This window comes from Geotrypetes seraphini, chromosome 1 (assembly GCF_902459505.1).
Source record: "Geotrypetes seraphini chromosome 1, aGeoSer1.1, whole genome shotgun sequence".
In the NCBI taxonomy this organism is placed as follows: Eukaryota; Metazoa; Chordata; class Amphibia; order Gymnophiona; family Dermophiidae; genus Geotrypetes; species Geotrypetes seraphini.
Window position 1 is genome coordinate 210,187,594 of NC_047084.1, and position 17,620 is coordinate 210,205,213.

Sequence of the window (17,620 nt, forward strand, 5' to 3'; positions counted from 1 at the left end):
GTGAAAGACTAAACTTTAACGGCTCCCGTGGAGGTGCCGCTAGTTTTCCACCACACTGCAGTAGAGCCGGATGCGGGAAGTGAACCGCCGCCATCTACCCGAATCTCCCTCGTAGTCGGCTATCGGTGTGTAAATTACTTGGGGGCGCCACAAAAGAAATCCAGCATGCAGGTAATCTTTATCCTTTAGTCTACAGGCGCCCCCGCTTTGATTTAGGGGCAACAGGTCACATGAGGTTTGCATTCAGGGCGCCCTGCAGAATCCCATTAAGTGGACAGTATGACACAATCGATCCTCCTTACCCACCAGCAGGTTGTGGTTTGTTTGTTTTTTTTAATGACTGCAGCAGGAGGAAGAAGAAGTACATCTAACAGCTAGTTTCTTCCCGCCTCTTGTGGCTGACTGATTCTTTTGACCAGAACGAGCCAATTATCCATGAGAGACGGAGTCGTCTCTAGATTAGCAGTATCTCCTCTCCTGTGCAGCTGATACAGGGGGGTATAGCAAGAGGGAAGTCGGGGAGGAGGTCAAATTTATTTATTTATTTTTTTTTGGGGGGGGGGGGGGGGAGCCATGTGACAGGGACAAAACATTGGTAAGAGAAAGAGGCGTGACAGTATAGGCCGGAAGAAGAATGAACCTGCAAAGAGCATTTCCAGTGCAACAGGAGAGACATTCTAGCCCAGAGGTTCTCAACACAGGGAATGTGTACCATTGTCAGGGGGTACGCGGCACTTGGTGCTGTATGTTTCCCAACTTCCTTATGCCGTCATCTCCCACCTTCCTCGTCTTCTCGCTCCACCCCCCATCCCCAGCAGCAGCAGCTCACTGTGTGCTTTAAATTTACTAATAGCGTGAGTTTAGCAGGTGATTCCATCAGGCAGCCTGGGGGGTGGGGGGGGGAGGTGGGCTTTTGTTAGGCTGGCCCACCTCCGAGGCTGCTGCTGGACAGGGGATAAGGGAAAGAGACGCGAGGTACTGTTGGACAGGGGAGGAGGGAAATGAGGAGCAGAGGTAGTGCTGGACATGGGGAAGAGTGATAAAGGGAAAAGGGGTAGAAAGAAGGGGTACTGCTGGAATGGGGAGAGGGAGAGGTGCTGCTGGGCAGGCATGAAGGGAGGGAAGGGAGGAGAGGTACTTCTGGACATGGGGAAGGGGAGGAGGGGTACTACTGGACATGGGGAGAGGGAGAGATGCCGCTGGACAGGGGAGGAGGGAAAGGGAAGGAAGGAGAGATCTGCTGGGCATGGGGAAGGGGGATGAAGGAAAGGGAAGGAAGCAGAAATACTGCTGGACATGGGGAAGGGGGAGGAGGGAAGGGGAAGAAAGAAGGGTTACTGCTGGACATGGGGAGAGGGAGAGGTGCTGCTGGACGGGGAGGGAAAGGGAAGGGAGGAGAGGTACATGGGGAAGGAGAACTGCTGCACTTGGGGAAAGGGAGAGGTGCTGCTGGACAGGTGGGAGGGAAACAGAAGGGAGAAGAGGTGCTCCTAGACCTGGTAGAAGGGGAAGGAAAGGGAGAGGTGCTGCTGGATTTGAAGGAGAAGGGGAGGGAAAGGAAAGTGCTGCACACTGGAGGGGAGGGTGAAATGGTGCATGGGGAGAGAGCATATTAGTTGTGAATGGGATTGGGGGAGGGAAGGAAGGAAAATGTTGCAGGAGGAGTGAGTTATAAAAGAGGGAGAAATGGACATGGGGTGAGGAGAGGGAGAAATGGTGCATGGGGAGAGAACGTTAGTTGTGAATGAGGTTGGGGAAAGATGATCTGGTGGAGGTAGGATGAAGGGATGTCACACAAGGGAATGGGCGAGGAGAAAGACAAAGCGTGCAGCAGGCAGAAAGTGTTGGGCTCGTGGTAAGAGAAGGAGAGATGGATGGGAAAGGCACAAAGGAGGCAAAGAAAAATGTCACACTCGGGGGAAGGGGGAGAGAGCAGAAAATGAAAAGTTGGACTCATGGAGGGAGAGATATAGAGCGATTGCCTACCATGTTGCATAGTTTGGCGTCATCGGCGAATAATGTAATTTTACCTCGAAGCCCCTCAGCCAAGTCTCTTACGAAGATGTTAAATAGGATCGGGCCCAAGACCGAGCCCTGTGGCACTCCGCTGATCACCTCTGTCGTATCGGAGAGGGTACCGTTTACCACTACCCTCTGAAGTCCACCTCTAAGCCAGTCCCTAACCCATGCGGTTAATGTTTCACCCAGTCCCATCGAACCCATCTTGCTCAATAACCTGTGGTGTGGGACGCTATCAAATGCTTTGCTTAAATCCAAGTACACGACGTCCAGGGACTCCCCTATATCCAGCTTTCTTGTTACCCAGTCAAAGAAGCTGATCAGATTTGATTGGCAGGACCTTCCCTTCGTAAAACCATGTTGATGGGGATCTCGTAGATTCTCCTCGTTCAGGATCATTTCCAATTGGCGTTTGATTAGTGTTTCCATAAGTTTACTCACTATCGATGTGAGACTCACCGGTCTATAATTCTCAGCCTCCGTCCTGCATCCCTTTTTGTGGAGTGGAATGACGTTAGCCATTTTCCAATTCAACGGGACTCTTCCTGTACTTAGGGAAAGATTGAAGAGCGTGGATAACGGTTCCGCCAGGATGTCACTTAACTCCCTGAGCACACTGGGGTGTAGTTTGTCCGGTCCCATAACTTTATTCACCTTGAGTCTTGATAGCTCCTCGTAGACACTGCTGGGCGTAAACTCGAAATTTCGAAACGGGTCTTCCAAGTTTTCCCTCTTCGGCAGCTGAGGGCCGGATCCCGGCGCCTCGCAAGTGAAGACCGAGCAGAAGTATTCATTTAAAAGTTTGGCTTTGTCAGAGTCCAATTCTACATAGTTCCCGTCGGGTTTCCTAAGGCATACTATACCATCTGTGTTTCTTTTTCTGTCACTAATATACCGGAATAATAATTTATCGCCCTTCTTGATGTTCTTCGCAAGGTTTTCCTCCATTAGGAGTTTGGCCTCCCTGACTGCCGTTTTGACTGCTTTTGACTTGGCCAGATAGTCTTCCTTCGATTCTCGCTTCCCTGATTGTTTGTAGATGATGAACGCTCTTTTCTTCTTTTTTATGAGGTCTGAGATCTCCTCAGAGAACCACTGTGGTCTATTGTTTCTTCGCCGTTTACTTACTGATTTGACGTAGCGGTTGGTTGCTTCGTGTAAGGTTGATTTCAGAGTTGACCACATTACCTCTACATTATCTGTTTCGGCATGATTTTGCAGTGCCCGATGGATGAAATCTCCCATGCTTTCAAAGTTTGTGCCCTTAAAGTTGAGGACTTTGGTTGATGTGCTTGACTTAGTGAAACCTTTCCTGAGGTTGAACCATATCATGTTGTGGTCACTGGAGGCCAACGTATCGCCTACCGAGACCTCTGTGACACTTTCTCCGTTGGTGAGTATTAGGTCTAGTATCGCCCGATCCCTAGTGGGCTCTAATACCATTTGTCTGAGTCTCACTCCCTTTATAGAGGTTAATAGCTTCCTGCTGCTGCTGGTCGTAGTGGAAAGATTGTTCCAATCCACATCAGGCATCTTGAAGTCTCCTAACAATACTACCGTGTTTCCCCGATGGTAAGACACTGTCTTATTTTTTTTGGAAGGCCAAAATATGCTCTAGGGCTTATTTTCGGGGGGATGCCTTATTTACCCTTTCAATGTCTTTCCACCCTCCCTCCACTCCGGCCCAGCCCAGTATGAAATATTTCCTTTTGTTTCCCTCCCCTCTCTCTTCTCCTCCCTCACTGAGTTGCCGAAGAGAGCCGCGGAGCAGGGGATGTGGCCGGAAGCAGGTAGAAGGGAGAGGGAGATAGGAAGGCTGTAGATCTCCGGAGCATGACACCGACCCCGGCCAGGATGATTTCTTTTTCAGGCATGCAACTTACAAGTCCGTCGCAGCGGGAAATAGCCATGCTGAGCAGTGAGCTCAGCACTACACAGATGAAAGCCTTGCTTGCTGATTGGTCAGGCGGCACGGCCGCCGGACCAATCAGCAAGCAAGGCTTTCATCTGTGTACGTGCTGAGCTCACTGCTCAGCATGGCTATTTCCCGCCGCAACGCCGGACTTGTAAGTTGCATTCCTGCGTGACACACTACCGGAGCCACGGCAAAGATGGAAAAGAGCCACATGCGGCTCTGGAGCCGCGGGTTGCCAACCCCCGCGGTAGACGGAGGGACCACACGGAGTCACCCACCGTACCACCCGATTCGGGTAAGCACAGGTATCGGTGGGTGGCTTATTTGCGGGGGGGAGGGGGGGTGCCTTATTTTACAATTTTTTCTAAAAAGGGGGGGCTGTCTTATTTGATGGCCCTGCCTTATCATCGGGGAAACACGGTATGTCTCCACGCAAAGTGATATTCTCAATGTCTTTGACTAATTCTATATCCATGTCCTCCTGTTGTCTTGGAGGTCTGCATACTACACCAAGATACAGGCATTTGTCCTTCCCCCTGATGTAGGCAGCTGTCCAGGCCTACCTCGGTAATGAGACCTCGAACGCTATATACTGGTTTCAATAAGTATATATTTATTTATCCAATCAATAACAGCTTACAGGAATAAATCATTTAGTATATAGCGCAACAGAAGGTGACCTCTAGGCCTAGAGGTCCTCTGATGTCTGTTCTGACCTCTCCCTTCTAAAGGCCTGGTTTTTATACATTTCTTAGTGGCCAACACCACGTTGGTTTACATCACATGATACATCCTTATTGGTTATTTACTTATGCATTACTGCCTAACTACATTCATTTATTGGCTATTCTCATCTACGTCATGTTATATGTCCACTCTGTTTTCCGTAAAACCTACCTTTTCCCCGAAATGCCTGTTTCCCCACCATATTAGTATTTCCGAGCACAAGCCCCCCTCCCAACTTTAAACATCTCTGATACTTTCTATTAGATGATTTTTCTTATGAATTCTTTCTTCTGAGAATTCTGTCTTCTGACCATGGTCTGTTTATCTCTTTATGATATCTGGCTGGGTGGGCCTTGGTGTAAAACCACAGCTAGCCCACAGCCTCAGGACCTGTTGCTTTTTCTCTAGTTTTACTTCTACAGTAGCTAATTGAACTCATAAAACAGCGTATTTCTCCATCTTTGCATGCTCTTCAGTTAATGGTGAAATATCTTTTCATAGTTAATCTACTGTTTCTATCATCTGCAGAGATAGATAAGGTAGTAGTCAGTTGCAAGGGGTGAGGGCAGTTTTTCTGTAAAGAGAAAAGTGATCTTTGTCTTTCTCCCATCCCCCTTCACCTGGCTTGCTAATGTCAGGACTTACCGGGATGTATCCCACTTCACCTGGTTTGCTAATGTCAGGACTTACAGGGACCAGAGCTTCCATGCTTTATCCTCTCTCACCCCCTAGCCAAATTCACCCAGAGGGATTCCCCGGTGTACTTGACATTTGCGATTTTGGTAACTTTGATGTCCTCTTTAGTGTATTGTGCTACCCCTCCTCCCATTTTGCCCTCTCTGTCCCGCCGAAGTAAGTTGTATCTCGGTATAGCCATATCCCTCCCATGGGAGTCCGTGAACCAAGTCTCGGATATCGCCACCACATCTAGGTCGGCGTTCCTCATTTCTGTCTCTAATTCCAGAATCTTATTGCCCAAACTGTGGGCATTAATGTACATAGCCCTCCATACCTTATGTTTGCTCTGTCCCTGTGTAGATAGTCCTGCTTGAGCTAATTGGACTCCTATAATACTGTTTGCAATGTGTGTACTTACCTCTGACTCGGAAATGCAGTGTGCACTTACCTCGGACTCAGAAATGGATTGGCAACTTACCTCGCCAAGTTGGTTACTTGCGCCAGCACGTGAGTGAGTACCCTCCCCCAACTTACCTAGTTTAAAGCCCTACGAAGTAGGCGGGCTAGTCGGTGTCCAAAGACGTTCTTTCCCCTTCTGGTCAGGTGAAGTCCGTCAGGTCCCTGTAGTCCTTGCAGCGCCTCTCCATGGTTCAGGAATCCGAAGTTCAGCTATGGTCCCTTTCAGTTCCTTGATGACCCTCGGATGGATGCCATCCAGTCCCGGGGATTTATCGCTCTTAAGCCTATCAATCTGCCTGTATACCTCTTTTAGGCTGACTGTCAACCCTGTCAGTTTCCCGTTTTCGCTTCCAGGATATAACCTGATGCTGTGTATATCCTCTTTGGTAAATACAGATGCAAAAAAATGTGTTCAGTCTATCGGCGATTTCTTTGTCCTCCTTTAGCGCTCCCTTTATTCCTTGGTCATCCAACGGTCCCACCGCTTCCTTCGCGGGTCGTTTTCCTTTAATATATTGAAAGAACGGCTTGAAGTTTTTTGCTTCCTTGGCTATTTTTTCTTCGTAGTCTCTTTTTGCCACTTTTACCGCCTTAAGGCACCTGCGTTGGTGGTGTTTGTGCTTATTCCAGTTTTCATCTGTTTTCGATCTTTTCCATTCAATAAACGAGGTTTTTTTGTCTTTGATCGCTTCCTTAACCTCTACAGTGAGCCACGCCAGTTCTTTATTCTTTTTCCTCTTTGATCCCTTGTTGATACGTGGTATATATAGATTTTGCGCCTCGGTGACATATCTTTAAAAAGAGACCAAGCTTGCCCCAGCGTTCTTATATTGTTTATCCTCTTCTTAATTTTCTTCCCCACCATGCGTCTCATCCCTTCGTAGTTTCCTTTTCAGAAGTTTAGGGCCGTGGCCGTCGTTCTGGGCTGACGTTTTGCCCCTATTTCCAGATATCCCACATGCCTATCCCAGGCCCTTTTGAATTCAGATACAGTCTCTGTCTCCACTATCTCTTCTGGGAAACCGTTCTATGTATCTACCACCCTTTCTGTAAAAAAAGTATTTCCTTAGATTACTCCGGAGCCTATCACTTCTTAACTTCATCCTATGCCCTCTCATTGCAGTTACCTTTCAATTGAAAGAGACTTTACTCATGCACATTTACATTATGTAGCTATTTAAACGTCTCTATCATATCTCCCCTCCCCCGCCTTTCCTCCAAATTACCGGTATACAGATTGAGATCTTTAAGTCTATACCCATACACCTTATGATGAAGACTACTTACCATTTTAGTAGTCTTCCTCTGGACCAACTACATCCTTTTTATATCTTTTTGAAGGTGCAGCCTCCAGAATTGTACACAATATTCTAAATGAGGTCTCACCAAAGTCTTATATAGGGGTATCAATACCTCCTTTTTCCTACTGGCCATACCTCCCCCTATGCAACCTAGCTTTAGCTGTCACCTTTTCAACCTGTTTGGCCACCTTAAGATCATCACATACAATCACACCCAAGTTCCGTTCTTCTGTCATGCACATAAGTTCTTCGCCCCTAAACTGTACCATTCCCTCAGGTTTTTGCAGCCCAAATGCATGACCTTGGTAAAGGGGCTCACAATGTGAACATTGGGGCACGTGTCCAGGGCAGTACATGCTCAGTTTCACGGGGTTCCAGCTGACTCCTACCTCACTGCAGACAGGAACACTTTTTAGCTGGTAAAGGGGCTCACAATGTGAAAGCATATAATATCTATTAAAGGCTTTCTTCACTTCAGAAGAAAGGAGGAAGCAATACTCAAAGCTAATTATGTAAACATGCAGTAAGTGTCCTTGGGTGGCCTGCTCCTTCAGCTTAAATGAAAGTCTCTCAGCTGAGCAGCAACTCTTAGTTACAGAGTTACCAGCACAATCTCTAGTGAGTACACGAGGCTGACCTGCTTCCAACCAGGTTGAAACAAACGCTTCAAGGTTCCAAGTTGACCTTGGCCTATCTGAATGTATGGGTTGCATTTCTTCAGCTTCAAGGTGGAAGCATCTACAGTGAGCATCACTATTTCTCTCTGGGCTTCCTTAACCTAACTCTGGCCTGGCCTTTTACACTTCCTGGACTTGCCCTCCTGACTCCACGCCTCCCATCCCCTTTGGGTGGGATTATGGGTTTTAAGGTGGCTCTGACACTGAGGGAGTGTCCTTGAGGGGAAGTGGAAGTGTTCTATAGACTCCTTCACATATCCTCTTCCTCAGTTCAACCAGGCCTGGTTGAGCACCTGTCACTAACACCCAAGGAGCCCAAAATTGTTTCAGGGTATCAGCATTACATTATTGTGTGCTAGCATATCCAGAGTGCAAGCAAAGGATTCTGGGATATTATATTAAATCTGATTCTAGGAATGTTTGCAGATTGGCAGGAGCCATTCAATCTATGTACATGTCTTAAGCCCAATGTTTGGGAGTATCCTATAAAGCCCTGGACTTTAAAAAAAATATGATAAAAGCAGGTGCTTGAGTTGAACAAAGGGTCACAGACTGACTCTATCCACCAGGTCTCCACATGAGTCACATCCCCTTGTCAATTAAGAGCCACCCCTTTTTTAACTCTGTGTCGAGTACCTGCAAATCTGCACAAATTGGATTTGTAACCTCTTCTCACGTGTGCCCCTTTTTGAGTGGACTTTGTCAGCATTACATTTCTTTTCTTGAATTTTTAGTAGTTTCATTTTGATTTGATGTTCTTTTAATTTATCTTCTACATATGTTTAGTTCTACTGCTTTCACTATGAGGATTCTTTATATGTGATATCATTATATTTCTTTTCATGTATTTTTTGTAGATGTTTCCATCATTACTTTTGAGCTTATAAGCTTTTATGTCTGCAATGTCTTTTGAAGACATGCGTAAATCGCTTCTCACATTTCTTACTCTTGAGGTTCATTATGGTCTGTTCTTTCTGTCTAATTTAAATATTATCTATATTGGTTTTTATTTCATCCTCCTTAGCGTCCTTCATTTTGCCTTGTTTTGCCCTTTTACTTTTACCCATTCCATCTATGTTTAGTATTGTTTATTATGAAATAAATGGGACATAATTCATATTGCACAAGAGACCACTTATTTCCTATATTTTTAAATTTATAGTTACCATTATGGCTTCTCTTTGTGCTTCTATACTTTTATTGATGATTTACCATTTTAAATATATACTTTCTATAATTGTGATTATAAGTTTTTATTATATTAAATTGTTATTTTTTTTATTTATTATATTGAATTATGTTATAATCTACGTTTTGACACATTTGCTTATTTTATACTTCATTATGTTTCCAGTTTATTCTTTTTGCGGTTTGACTTGATACCTTACAGATTACGGTACGTTTATTCATCCTTATTTTTGGTTCACATTTCACTGTATTTATTATCAAATCCATGTTTACACTTGCATCTCACATACATGCACCACACTTACCCCCCCCCAAAATTACGCTAGCAATTTCTAGTGTGGGGAGCCGCGCTGAATGGCCCTGCTGTTCCTGACGCTCATAGGAACTCAATGAGCGTTGGGAGCAGCACGGGCCATTCTGCGCGGCTCTTTGTGCTCTCTCTGCATTAAAAACTGCTAGTGCGGTTTTGTAGAAGAGGGGTTAGTCCTATATTTTACTGTGCTTATTATCAAATCCATGTTTACACTTGCACCTCACATATATGCACCACACTTAGTCCTGTCATTTCAATCTTGCACATCATATCACCTATGGTTCACCATATCACCATTCATATCTGTTCACTATCTGCTGGTTTTCTATCATGTCTAATTCATCTATCTGTTTATGTATTTATTTATATTTGAGACTTTTAGTCATTTTCATCTTTATCTGTTAGGACCCCTGATGAAGGCGTGTTAACCGAGACATGGCCCGTGTCAGGTCCCTTGGTTTGTAAAAAGGTGGCGATATTAACCGCAATATATAATTGCATCTTGTACTCTCGTCTGCAATTCTTTTTTGTTCTAACCAGTCTGCCCATCCATACTATCTACTAGCCTTTCCTCTCCCTTAGAAATCCTATGTATTTATCTCCAGGGCAGGATTAATTCGTCGAGGGCCCCTAGGCACACAAGTACACTAGGCTCCCCTGCCCCGCCCTGCCCCGCCCCATTTATTTACTTACTTCTTTGTTTCCACTTTATTTTTTTTTTCTTTTATTTTAAAATTCAAAACAAACAACAAAGATTACCATACCAATGCCAGTGTACAGTTTTTCTTCTATGCAATCTCCAGACATCTTTGAACAAATCTTCCCTTACTTCCTAGAGTAAAAGATCTTCAGCTAGTAGGGCTTTGGAAAGCCCACTCATTTATATTTTGCATATGGGTAGGAGGCATGGGGCATGGCGGGTAAAAACTTTAGTGCCCGTCATTTTATTGGACTAATACATTTCTTACTTAGCTTTCAGAGGTTAAAACCTCTTTCTTCAGATCAGTAAACTATACTGCTGTTACAGTATCCCTGACCTGACCTGACGAAAGGAGCTATGGTCTCTGAATTAGTAAATAATGTATTAAAATTAGTCCAATAAACAGGATCCCCTTATTTCCATTTTCTATTAATAAACGATTATCAAAACAGCTACAATAATACTTTATCCTAAAGCAAAAAGAAATAAATAAAACAAATAGAAATATTTTTCTACCTTTGTTGTCTGGTTCTGCTTTCCTCATCTTCTCATCATTCTCTTCCTTCCATCCACTGTCTGCCATCTCTCTGCCTCTTCCATATGGCATCTGCTTTCTTTCTATGCCTCTTCCAGAAATTGTCTGCCTCTCCTTTCCATCTCTTCTTCCCCCCCATTGGTGTGGTATCCATCATCTTCCCTTCCCTCCTCCAATGGTCTGGCATCTCTCTCCTCTCCTTCCTTTCCCTCTCCCACACCCCCATGGTCAGGCATTTCACTCTCTCCTCTCTTCTTCCTTCCTCCCACTTCCATCAGCATCTGCCCCCTTTCTCTCCCTCCAACCCAATTCCATCCAGGATCCATCCCCCTTATGTCTCTCTCCCCTCCCCCCCAATTCCATCAGCATCTGTCCCCTTTCTTTTCCTCCAACTGAATTCCATCCAGTATCCTTCCCCCTTATGTCTCTCTTCCCTTTCCCCTACTTCCATCAGCATCTTCCCCCTTTCTCTCCCTCCAACCCAATTCCATCCAGGATCCTTCCCCCTTATGTCTCTCTCCCCTTTCTCTTCCCTTCCCTCCAATTCAGCATCTGTCCCCTTTCTTTCCCTTCAACCCAATTCCATCCAGTATCCTTCCCCTTATATCTCTTTCCTTTCCCTGCACACTAATTCCTTCAGCATCTGCCCATTTCTGTCCTTCTACCACCCTGCCCCACCACCCTGCCCCATTTCTCTTCCTCCACCACCCTTTCGAGAAGGGGGGCCTGTTGAAGAAGCAGAGGATTCGGGAATTTGTTTGTTTTTTCCTTTGGCAACGCAGGCCCCCCAGGAAAGATCGGCAGTGCTGGCCCCCTCTGGAGATCGGCAACACCGCCCTCCCCCCCGGCATAGATATCAACCAACCAGAATAAGTGACGTCGGAGGGGGTGGACCGGCAGATGCAAGGAGTTGCTGCACAGTCCCGCGATGACTGCATCTGCTGGTTCAACCCCTCTGACGTCATTTACTTTTTCCCTGAGCAGAGCTGGCAGACGCAGTCATCGCGGGACCTTACAGCAACTCCTTGAATCTGCCAGTCCACCCCCTCAGACACCACTTATTGTGGCTCGTTGATGTTGATGCCGATGCCAGGGGGAGGGTGGTGTCGATCTCCCGGGGGGGGGGGGCAGTGCTGCCGATCTTTCCCGGGGGGGGCCCATGTTGCCAATGAAAAACAAAACACCTGAGTCCTCTGTTTCATCGGGCCCCCCCTGACAACTTCGGGCCCTAGGCACGTGTCTACTGGGCCTATTCATTAATCCTGCCCTGTTTATCTCAAGCTTTCATGAATTCAAGTATGGTCTTTGTCTCCACCACTTTCACCAGAAGGCTATTTCATGAATATCCTTTCCGTGAAGAAGTATTATCCCAGGACAAGCAGGCAGCATATTCTTGACTGATGGGTGACGGCACCGATGGAGCCCCGGTACGGACAATTTTAGAGTGATTGCACTCTAAGAACTTGGAAAGTTCTGGCATGCCGCACCGCGCACGCGCGAGTGCCTTCCCGCCCGACAGAGGCGCGCGGTCCCCAGTTTCTTAGTTTCCGCGGAGCTAAGAAGACGCGTTTTTTCAACGGCTGTTGAAAATTTTTTTGACTTGCCTTCCCGCTCGCATAAACCTTTTTGGCTTTTGCCTTTTTTCTTTTTTCTTTACTTTTTGTAAAAAAAAAAAAAAAAAAATCTTTTTCTTTTTAGTCAATTTGGCTTTTCCCCTGCGGGGCCTTCTGCCACCATCGAAGCCTCGGCCTTCGATTTGGCTGAAGCCGTTTTTACTTTCATGCCCCCTCAGCCAGGGTTTAAAAAGTGCCAGCGGTGTGCTCAGCCTATATCTCTCACGGACCCACACAACTGGTGTTTACAGTGTTTGGGTCCTGAGCATCAGGCCTCCACCTGCACCCGCTGTGCCACACTTAAAAAGAGAACATTAAAGAATCGCCAAATACAACAGCGATTACTGTTCGGTGCCGAGATGTCCGATCCCGTTCCATCGACTCCGACTTCGGCACCAGTTCAGTCGGCACCCTCTTCTTCGATGCCGCGCGACACCGCATCGGCGTCCCAGCATGCAGGTAAGCCGGCTAAGAAGCCTTCCCCGCTGGAGCGTCCTCCGGTCTCGAGTGCAGTGAGTCCAATCCTGCCGACTGTGAGGCGCCAGCGGAAGCGCTCCGCCCCTATAGAGGTGAGTCCCTCGACATCGGGCTCCTCATCTCCGGGGCGTCGAGCGGCACCGCAGGTACCGCAGAAGAAAAAAGCGGTACCGATGCCATCCCTTGATGACCGTATTACGGCCATCCTCCAGGCACAGCTCAAGGAGCAATTACAACAGCTCCTTCCAGCTATCCTGACACCGAACCTTCCGGTGCCGGTCCGCACTGAGCCGGTACCGATAGTGGAACAACCTGTATTGTCGGTATCCACTCCCTCGGTACCGATTCACTCCACCTCATCGGTATCGATGCCAGTCCTTGCACCGGAGCAGAGAGCTCAACATCAGTTGGTGCAGACTTCGGCACCGGTGGCACCGATTACATCGCCTGGTTCGGTATCGATGAGATCGGGTAAATCGGTGCGCAAAACCCGACATGTAGAACCATCTACACCAGAGTCTCGGGACCGTTCTCCCCATGTCAGGGATCCTGATCTGTGGGGAGATTCAGAGGAACCCTTTCTCTCTGAAGGAGAATGTTCCTCAGATGAAGAGGAGTCTGCTGTACATGACCCGTCCTCTAGGCATGACACTTCATCTTTCTCCAGTTTCCTGAAAGATATGTGTGATTCTTTGTCCATCCCTTTGGAGGCTGAGTCCAAAAAGTCTAAAGCTTTTTTGGATGCCCTGGACTTTGACCAACCTCCAAAGGAATTTTTGAAGCTCCCTCTTCACGACATCTTGAGGGAGACTTTCTACAAGAATTTAGAGACTCCCTTAACGGTTCCAGGGGCCCCACGTAAGTTAGACTCTCTATATAAAGTAATTCCCATTCCTGGGTTCGACAAACCTCAACTTCCACACGAATCTTTACTTGTCGAATCTACCCTTAAAAAATCTACAGGAGCCAGTGTATATGCTTCTGTACCTCCTGGCAGAGAGGGTAAAGCCATGGATAAATTTGGTAAGAGGCTCTACCAAAATGCAATGTTGGCAAATAGAGCTGGTAATTATGCTTTTCACTTTTCTTTCTACCTTAAACATCTCCTTACCACCATGGTTTCATTTGAGAAGTACCTTCCTCAACGTAAACAACAATCCTTTCACCATTGCTTGTCGTCTCTTTTTCAACTACGTAAGTTCATGGTTAGGTCCATTTACGACACCTTCGAACTTACGTCCAGAGCAACAGCAATGTCTGTGGCAATGCGTCGCCTGGCCTGGCTTCGGGTATCCGAGCTTGATGTTAATCATCAAGATCGGTTAGCCAACGCCCCGTGTCTAGGGGATGAGCTCTTTGGGGAATCCATGGACTCGACCACTCAAAAGCTCTCGGCTCATGAGACACGCTGGGATACCCTGCTTAAAAATAAGAAAAAGCTTCCCCCAACAAGGCCTTTTAGACAACAGTCAGCTTATCAACGCCGCTTCACAGCTCGCCCATTGCCAGCAACAGCTCAGCAACCCAGGCGTCAGCGGCAGCAACAACGTCAGCCTCCCAGACAGCAGCAGCAACAGCAGCCTGTGAAGCCACCTCCACAGCAGAAGACACAGCCCTTTTAACTTAATTCTCCAAAGTATAGCCAGTACTCCTATATCTGCTCTCCTGCCTCAACCTATAGGAGGTCGTCTTTCTCTGTTCCTCAGCCGGTGGGAAGTTATCACTTCGGACCAATGGGTCCTCAACATCATCCGCCACGGCTACTCTCTCAACTTTCAGACTCTTCCGCCCCAAAGCCTGCCAAAAGAGTCTGCTTTGAACAGTCCTCAATCTGCCCTCCTGATCCAGGAAGTCCAATCCCTCCTCCTTCTAAATGCTATAGAAGAAGTTCCTCTAGATCAAAAGGGGCAGGGATTCTACTCCCGTTATTTTCTAGTACCCAAAAAAACAGGAGATCTCAGACCAATTTTGGATCTTCGCGATCTCAACAAACATCTGGTAAAGGAAAAATTCAAGATGCTTTCCTTAGCCATTCTGTATCCTCTTCTCAATCAAGACGACTGGCTATGCTCCCTCGATCTCAAAGAGGCATACACTCACATACCGATCAATATAACCTCAAGACGGTATCTCCACTTCATGATCAATCATTGTCATTACCAATACAAGGTGCTGCCCTTCGGCCTTGCTTCATCTCCAAGGGTGTTCACCAAATGTCTTATTGTGGTAGCCGCTTTTCTACGCTCTCACCACCTTCAGGTATTTCCTTACCTGGACGACTGGTTAATCAAGGCCACATCCGCTCAAGCAGTTCTCCTGGCCACCAACCAAACCATCCTATTTCTACAAATATTGGGATTCGAGATCAATCTACCCAAGTCTCATCTCATTCCCACTCAAAGACTTCAATTCATTGGAGCGATACTGGACACACTCCTCATGAGAGCATTCCTACCATCCAACCGTCTTCAGACCCTTCAGTCTCTATGTCAGCAGGTGCTTCCTCAACATTCCATCTCTGCCAAACAAATGATGATACTTTTGGGTCACATGGCATCCACAGTCCATGTCACGCCCCTCGTACGTCTTCACCTGCGCACTCCTCAATGGACCCTTGCTACTCAGTGGTCCCAAGCGATGGATCCTTGCTCACGACACATATCTGCGACATCATCTCTTCGTCAATCTCTTCAATGGTGGTTGGTATCCTCAAATCTATCCAGAGGTCTTATGTTCCATCAACCTCCTCATCAACTAGTCATCACCACCGACGCCTCTCCTTATGCATGGGGAGCTCATTTGAACGAGTTCCAGACTCAAGGTCTTTGGACAGCCCAGGAAAAGAAGCATCACATCAATTTCCTGGAACTCAGAGCGATGTTTTATGCCCTCAAGGCCTTCCAACATCTTCTCTTTCCTCAGGTCCTTCTGTTGTGCACAGACAATCAAGTGGCCATGTACTACATCAACAAGCAGGGGGGGACAGGCTCTCGCCTCTTGTGCCAGGAAGCACAGAAGATCTGGACTTGGGCCATAGATCACCATCTCTTCCTGAAAGCTATCTATATTCAGGGAGAACAGAATTCCTTAGCGGACAAGCTCAGCAGAATTCTCCAGCCTCACGAGTGGACACTCGATCCTGTAACTCTACAGTCTATCTTCGCTCAATGGGGCACTCCTCAGATAGACCTCTTTGCAGCTCCTCACAATCACCAGCTGCCCCTATTCTGCTCCAGACTTTACTCCCCTCACCGTCTGGCAGCGGATGCATTTCTTCTCGACTGGTCAAATCTGTTCCTGTACGCTTTCCCTCCTCTGCCTCTCATGTTAAGAACCTTGTTCAAGCTCAAGAGGGAACGAGCCACCATGATTCTGATTGCTCCGAGGTGGCCCAGGCAACATTGGTTCTCCCTTCTACTTCAACTCAGTTCCAGGGAACCTTTTCTTCTTCCACTGTATCCTTCTCTGCTTACACAGCATCAGGAGACCCTTCTACATCCCAACCTCCAGTCTCTGTACCTGACAGCTTGGTATCTCTCGGGCTGACCGCTCATGATACTCTTTTGTCTCAGCCTGTTCGTTCCATTCTAGATGCCTCCAGGAAACCAGCCACTCTGCAATGTTACCATCAGAAGTGGACAAGATTTTCTTCCTGGTGTCTTCTTCATCATCTTGATCCAACTTCCCTGGCAGTGGAAACGTTGTTGGATTATTTGCTTTCTTTGTCTGACTCTGGCCTTAAGTCTTCTTCCATCAGAGTCCACCTCAGCGCCATTGCTGCTTTTCATGAGCCGATCCATGGAAAACTTCTATCAGCTCATCCCCTGGTGTCCAGGTTCATGCGGGGTCTTTTCAATGTGAAACCACCTCTTAAAGCCCCTCCTGTTATCTGGGATCTCAATGTGGTTCTTTCCGCTTTAATGAAGCCTCCATTTGAACCTTTGGCTTCCACTCCTTTCAAGTTTCTCACTTGGAAGGTACTTTTCCTTATTGCTCTTACCTCTGCCAGGAGGGTCAGTGAGCTTCATGCACTGGTTGCAGATCCACCTTTTACGGTCTTTCACCATGACAAGGTGGTTCTGCGTACACATCCAAAGTTTCTCCCTAAGGTTGTCTCTGAATTCCATCTCAACCAATCCATTGTGTTGCCTGTTTTCTTTCCAAAACCTCATTCTCATTCTGGGGAACAAGCTCTGCATACTTTGGATTGTAAAAGGGCTCTAGCTTACTATCTAGAGCGTACGAAACCCCACAGATCAGTTCCCCAACTCTTTCTGTCCTTTGATCCGAATAAATTGGGACGTCCTGTTTCTAAACGTACGTTGTCTAATTGGCTGGCAGCGTGCATTTCATTCTGTTATGCTCAGACCGGACTGACACTGGAAGGTTCTGTCACGGCCCATAGAGTCCGAGCAATGGCAGCATCTGTAGCTTTCCTCCGTTCCACTCCTATTGAGGAAATCTGCAAGGCTGCTACTTGGTCCTCAGTTCATACTTTTACATCTCATTATTGTCTGGATGCATTCTCCAGACGGGATGGACACTTCGGCCAATCTGTTTTGCAAAATTTGTTTTCCTAATGGCCAACCTTCCCTCCATCCCTCTTTTTGTTAGCTTGGAGGTCACCCATCAGTCAAGAATATGCTGCCTGCTTGTCCTGGGATAAAGCACAGTTACTTACCGTAACAGGTGTTATCCAGGGACAGCAGGCAGATATTCTTGCGTCCCTCCCACCTCCCCGGGTTGGCTTCTTAGCTGGCTTATCATAACTGGGGACCGCGCGCCTCTGTCGGGCGGGAAGGCACTCGCGCGTGCGCGGTGCGGCATGCCAGAACTTTCCAAGTTCTTAGAGTGCAATCACTCTAAAATTGTCCGTACCGGGGCTCCGTCGGTGCCGTCACCCATCAGTCAAGAATATCTGCCTGCTGTCCCTGGATAACACCTGTTACAGTAAGTAACTGTGCTTTTTGGTTAGGTTACTCCTGAGTCTATCCCCTTTCACTATCATTGTATGCCCCC

General features: G+C 47.0%; 1 protein-coding gene across 4 annotated transcripts in view; it reads left to right on the forward strand.

The window, feature by feature from the left end:
• Positions 1-27: 27 nt before the first annotated feature.
• The window catches only part of PDCL2 (phosducin like 2), an 88,729-nt gene continuing 71,136 nt past the window's right edge, over positions 28-17,620 (forward strand). Inside the window, exon 1 of one of the 4 annotated variants that reach the window (XM_033945012.1) lies at positions 28-171. In XM_033945012.1, the coding sequence (XP_033800903.1) occupies positions 166-171 (6 nt within the window). In that variant the 5' untranslated portion in view covers positions 28-165. Of the gene's footprint in view, positions 172-251; positions 313-601; positions 725-17,620 lie in introns of those variants that run through there. The other 3 variants (XM_033945002.1, XM_033944992.1, XM_033944984.1) reach the window with 3 other exon arrangements.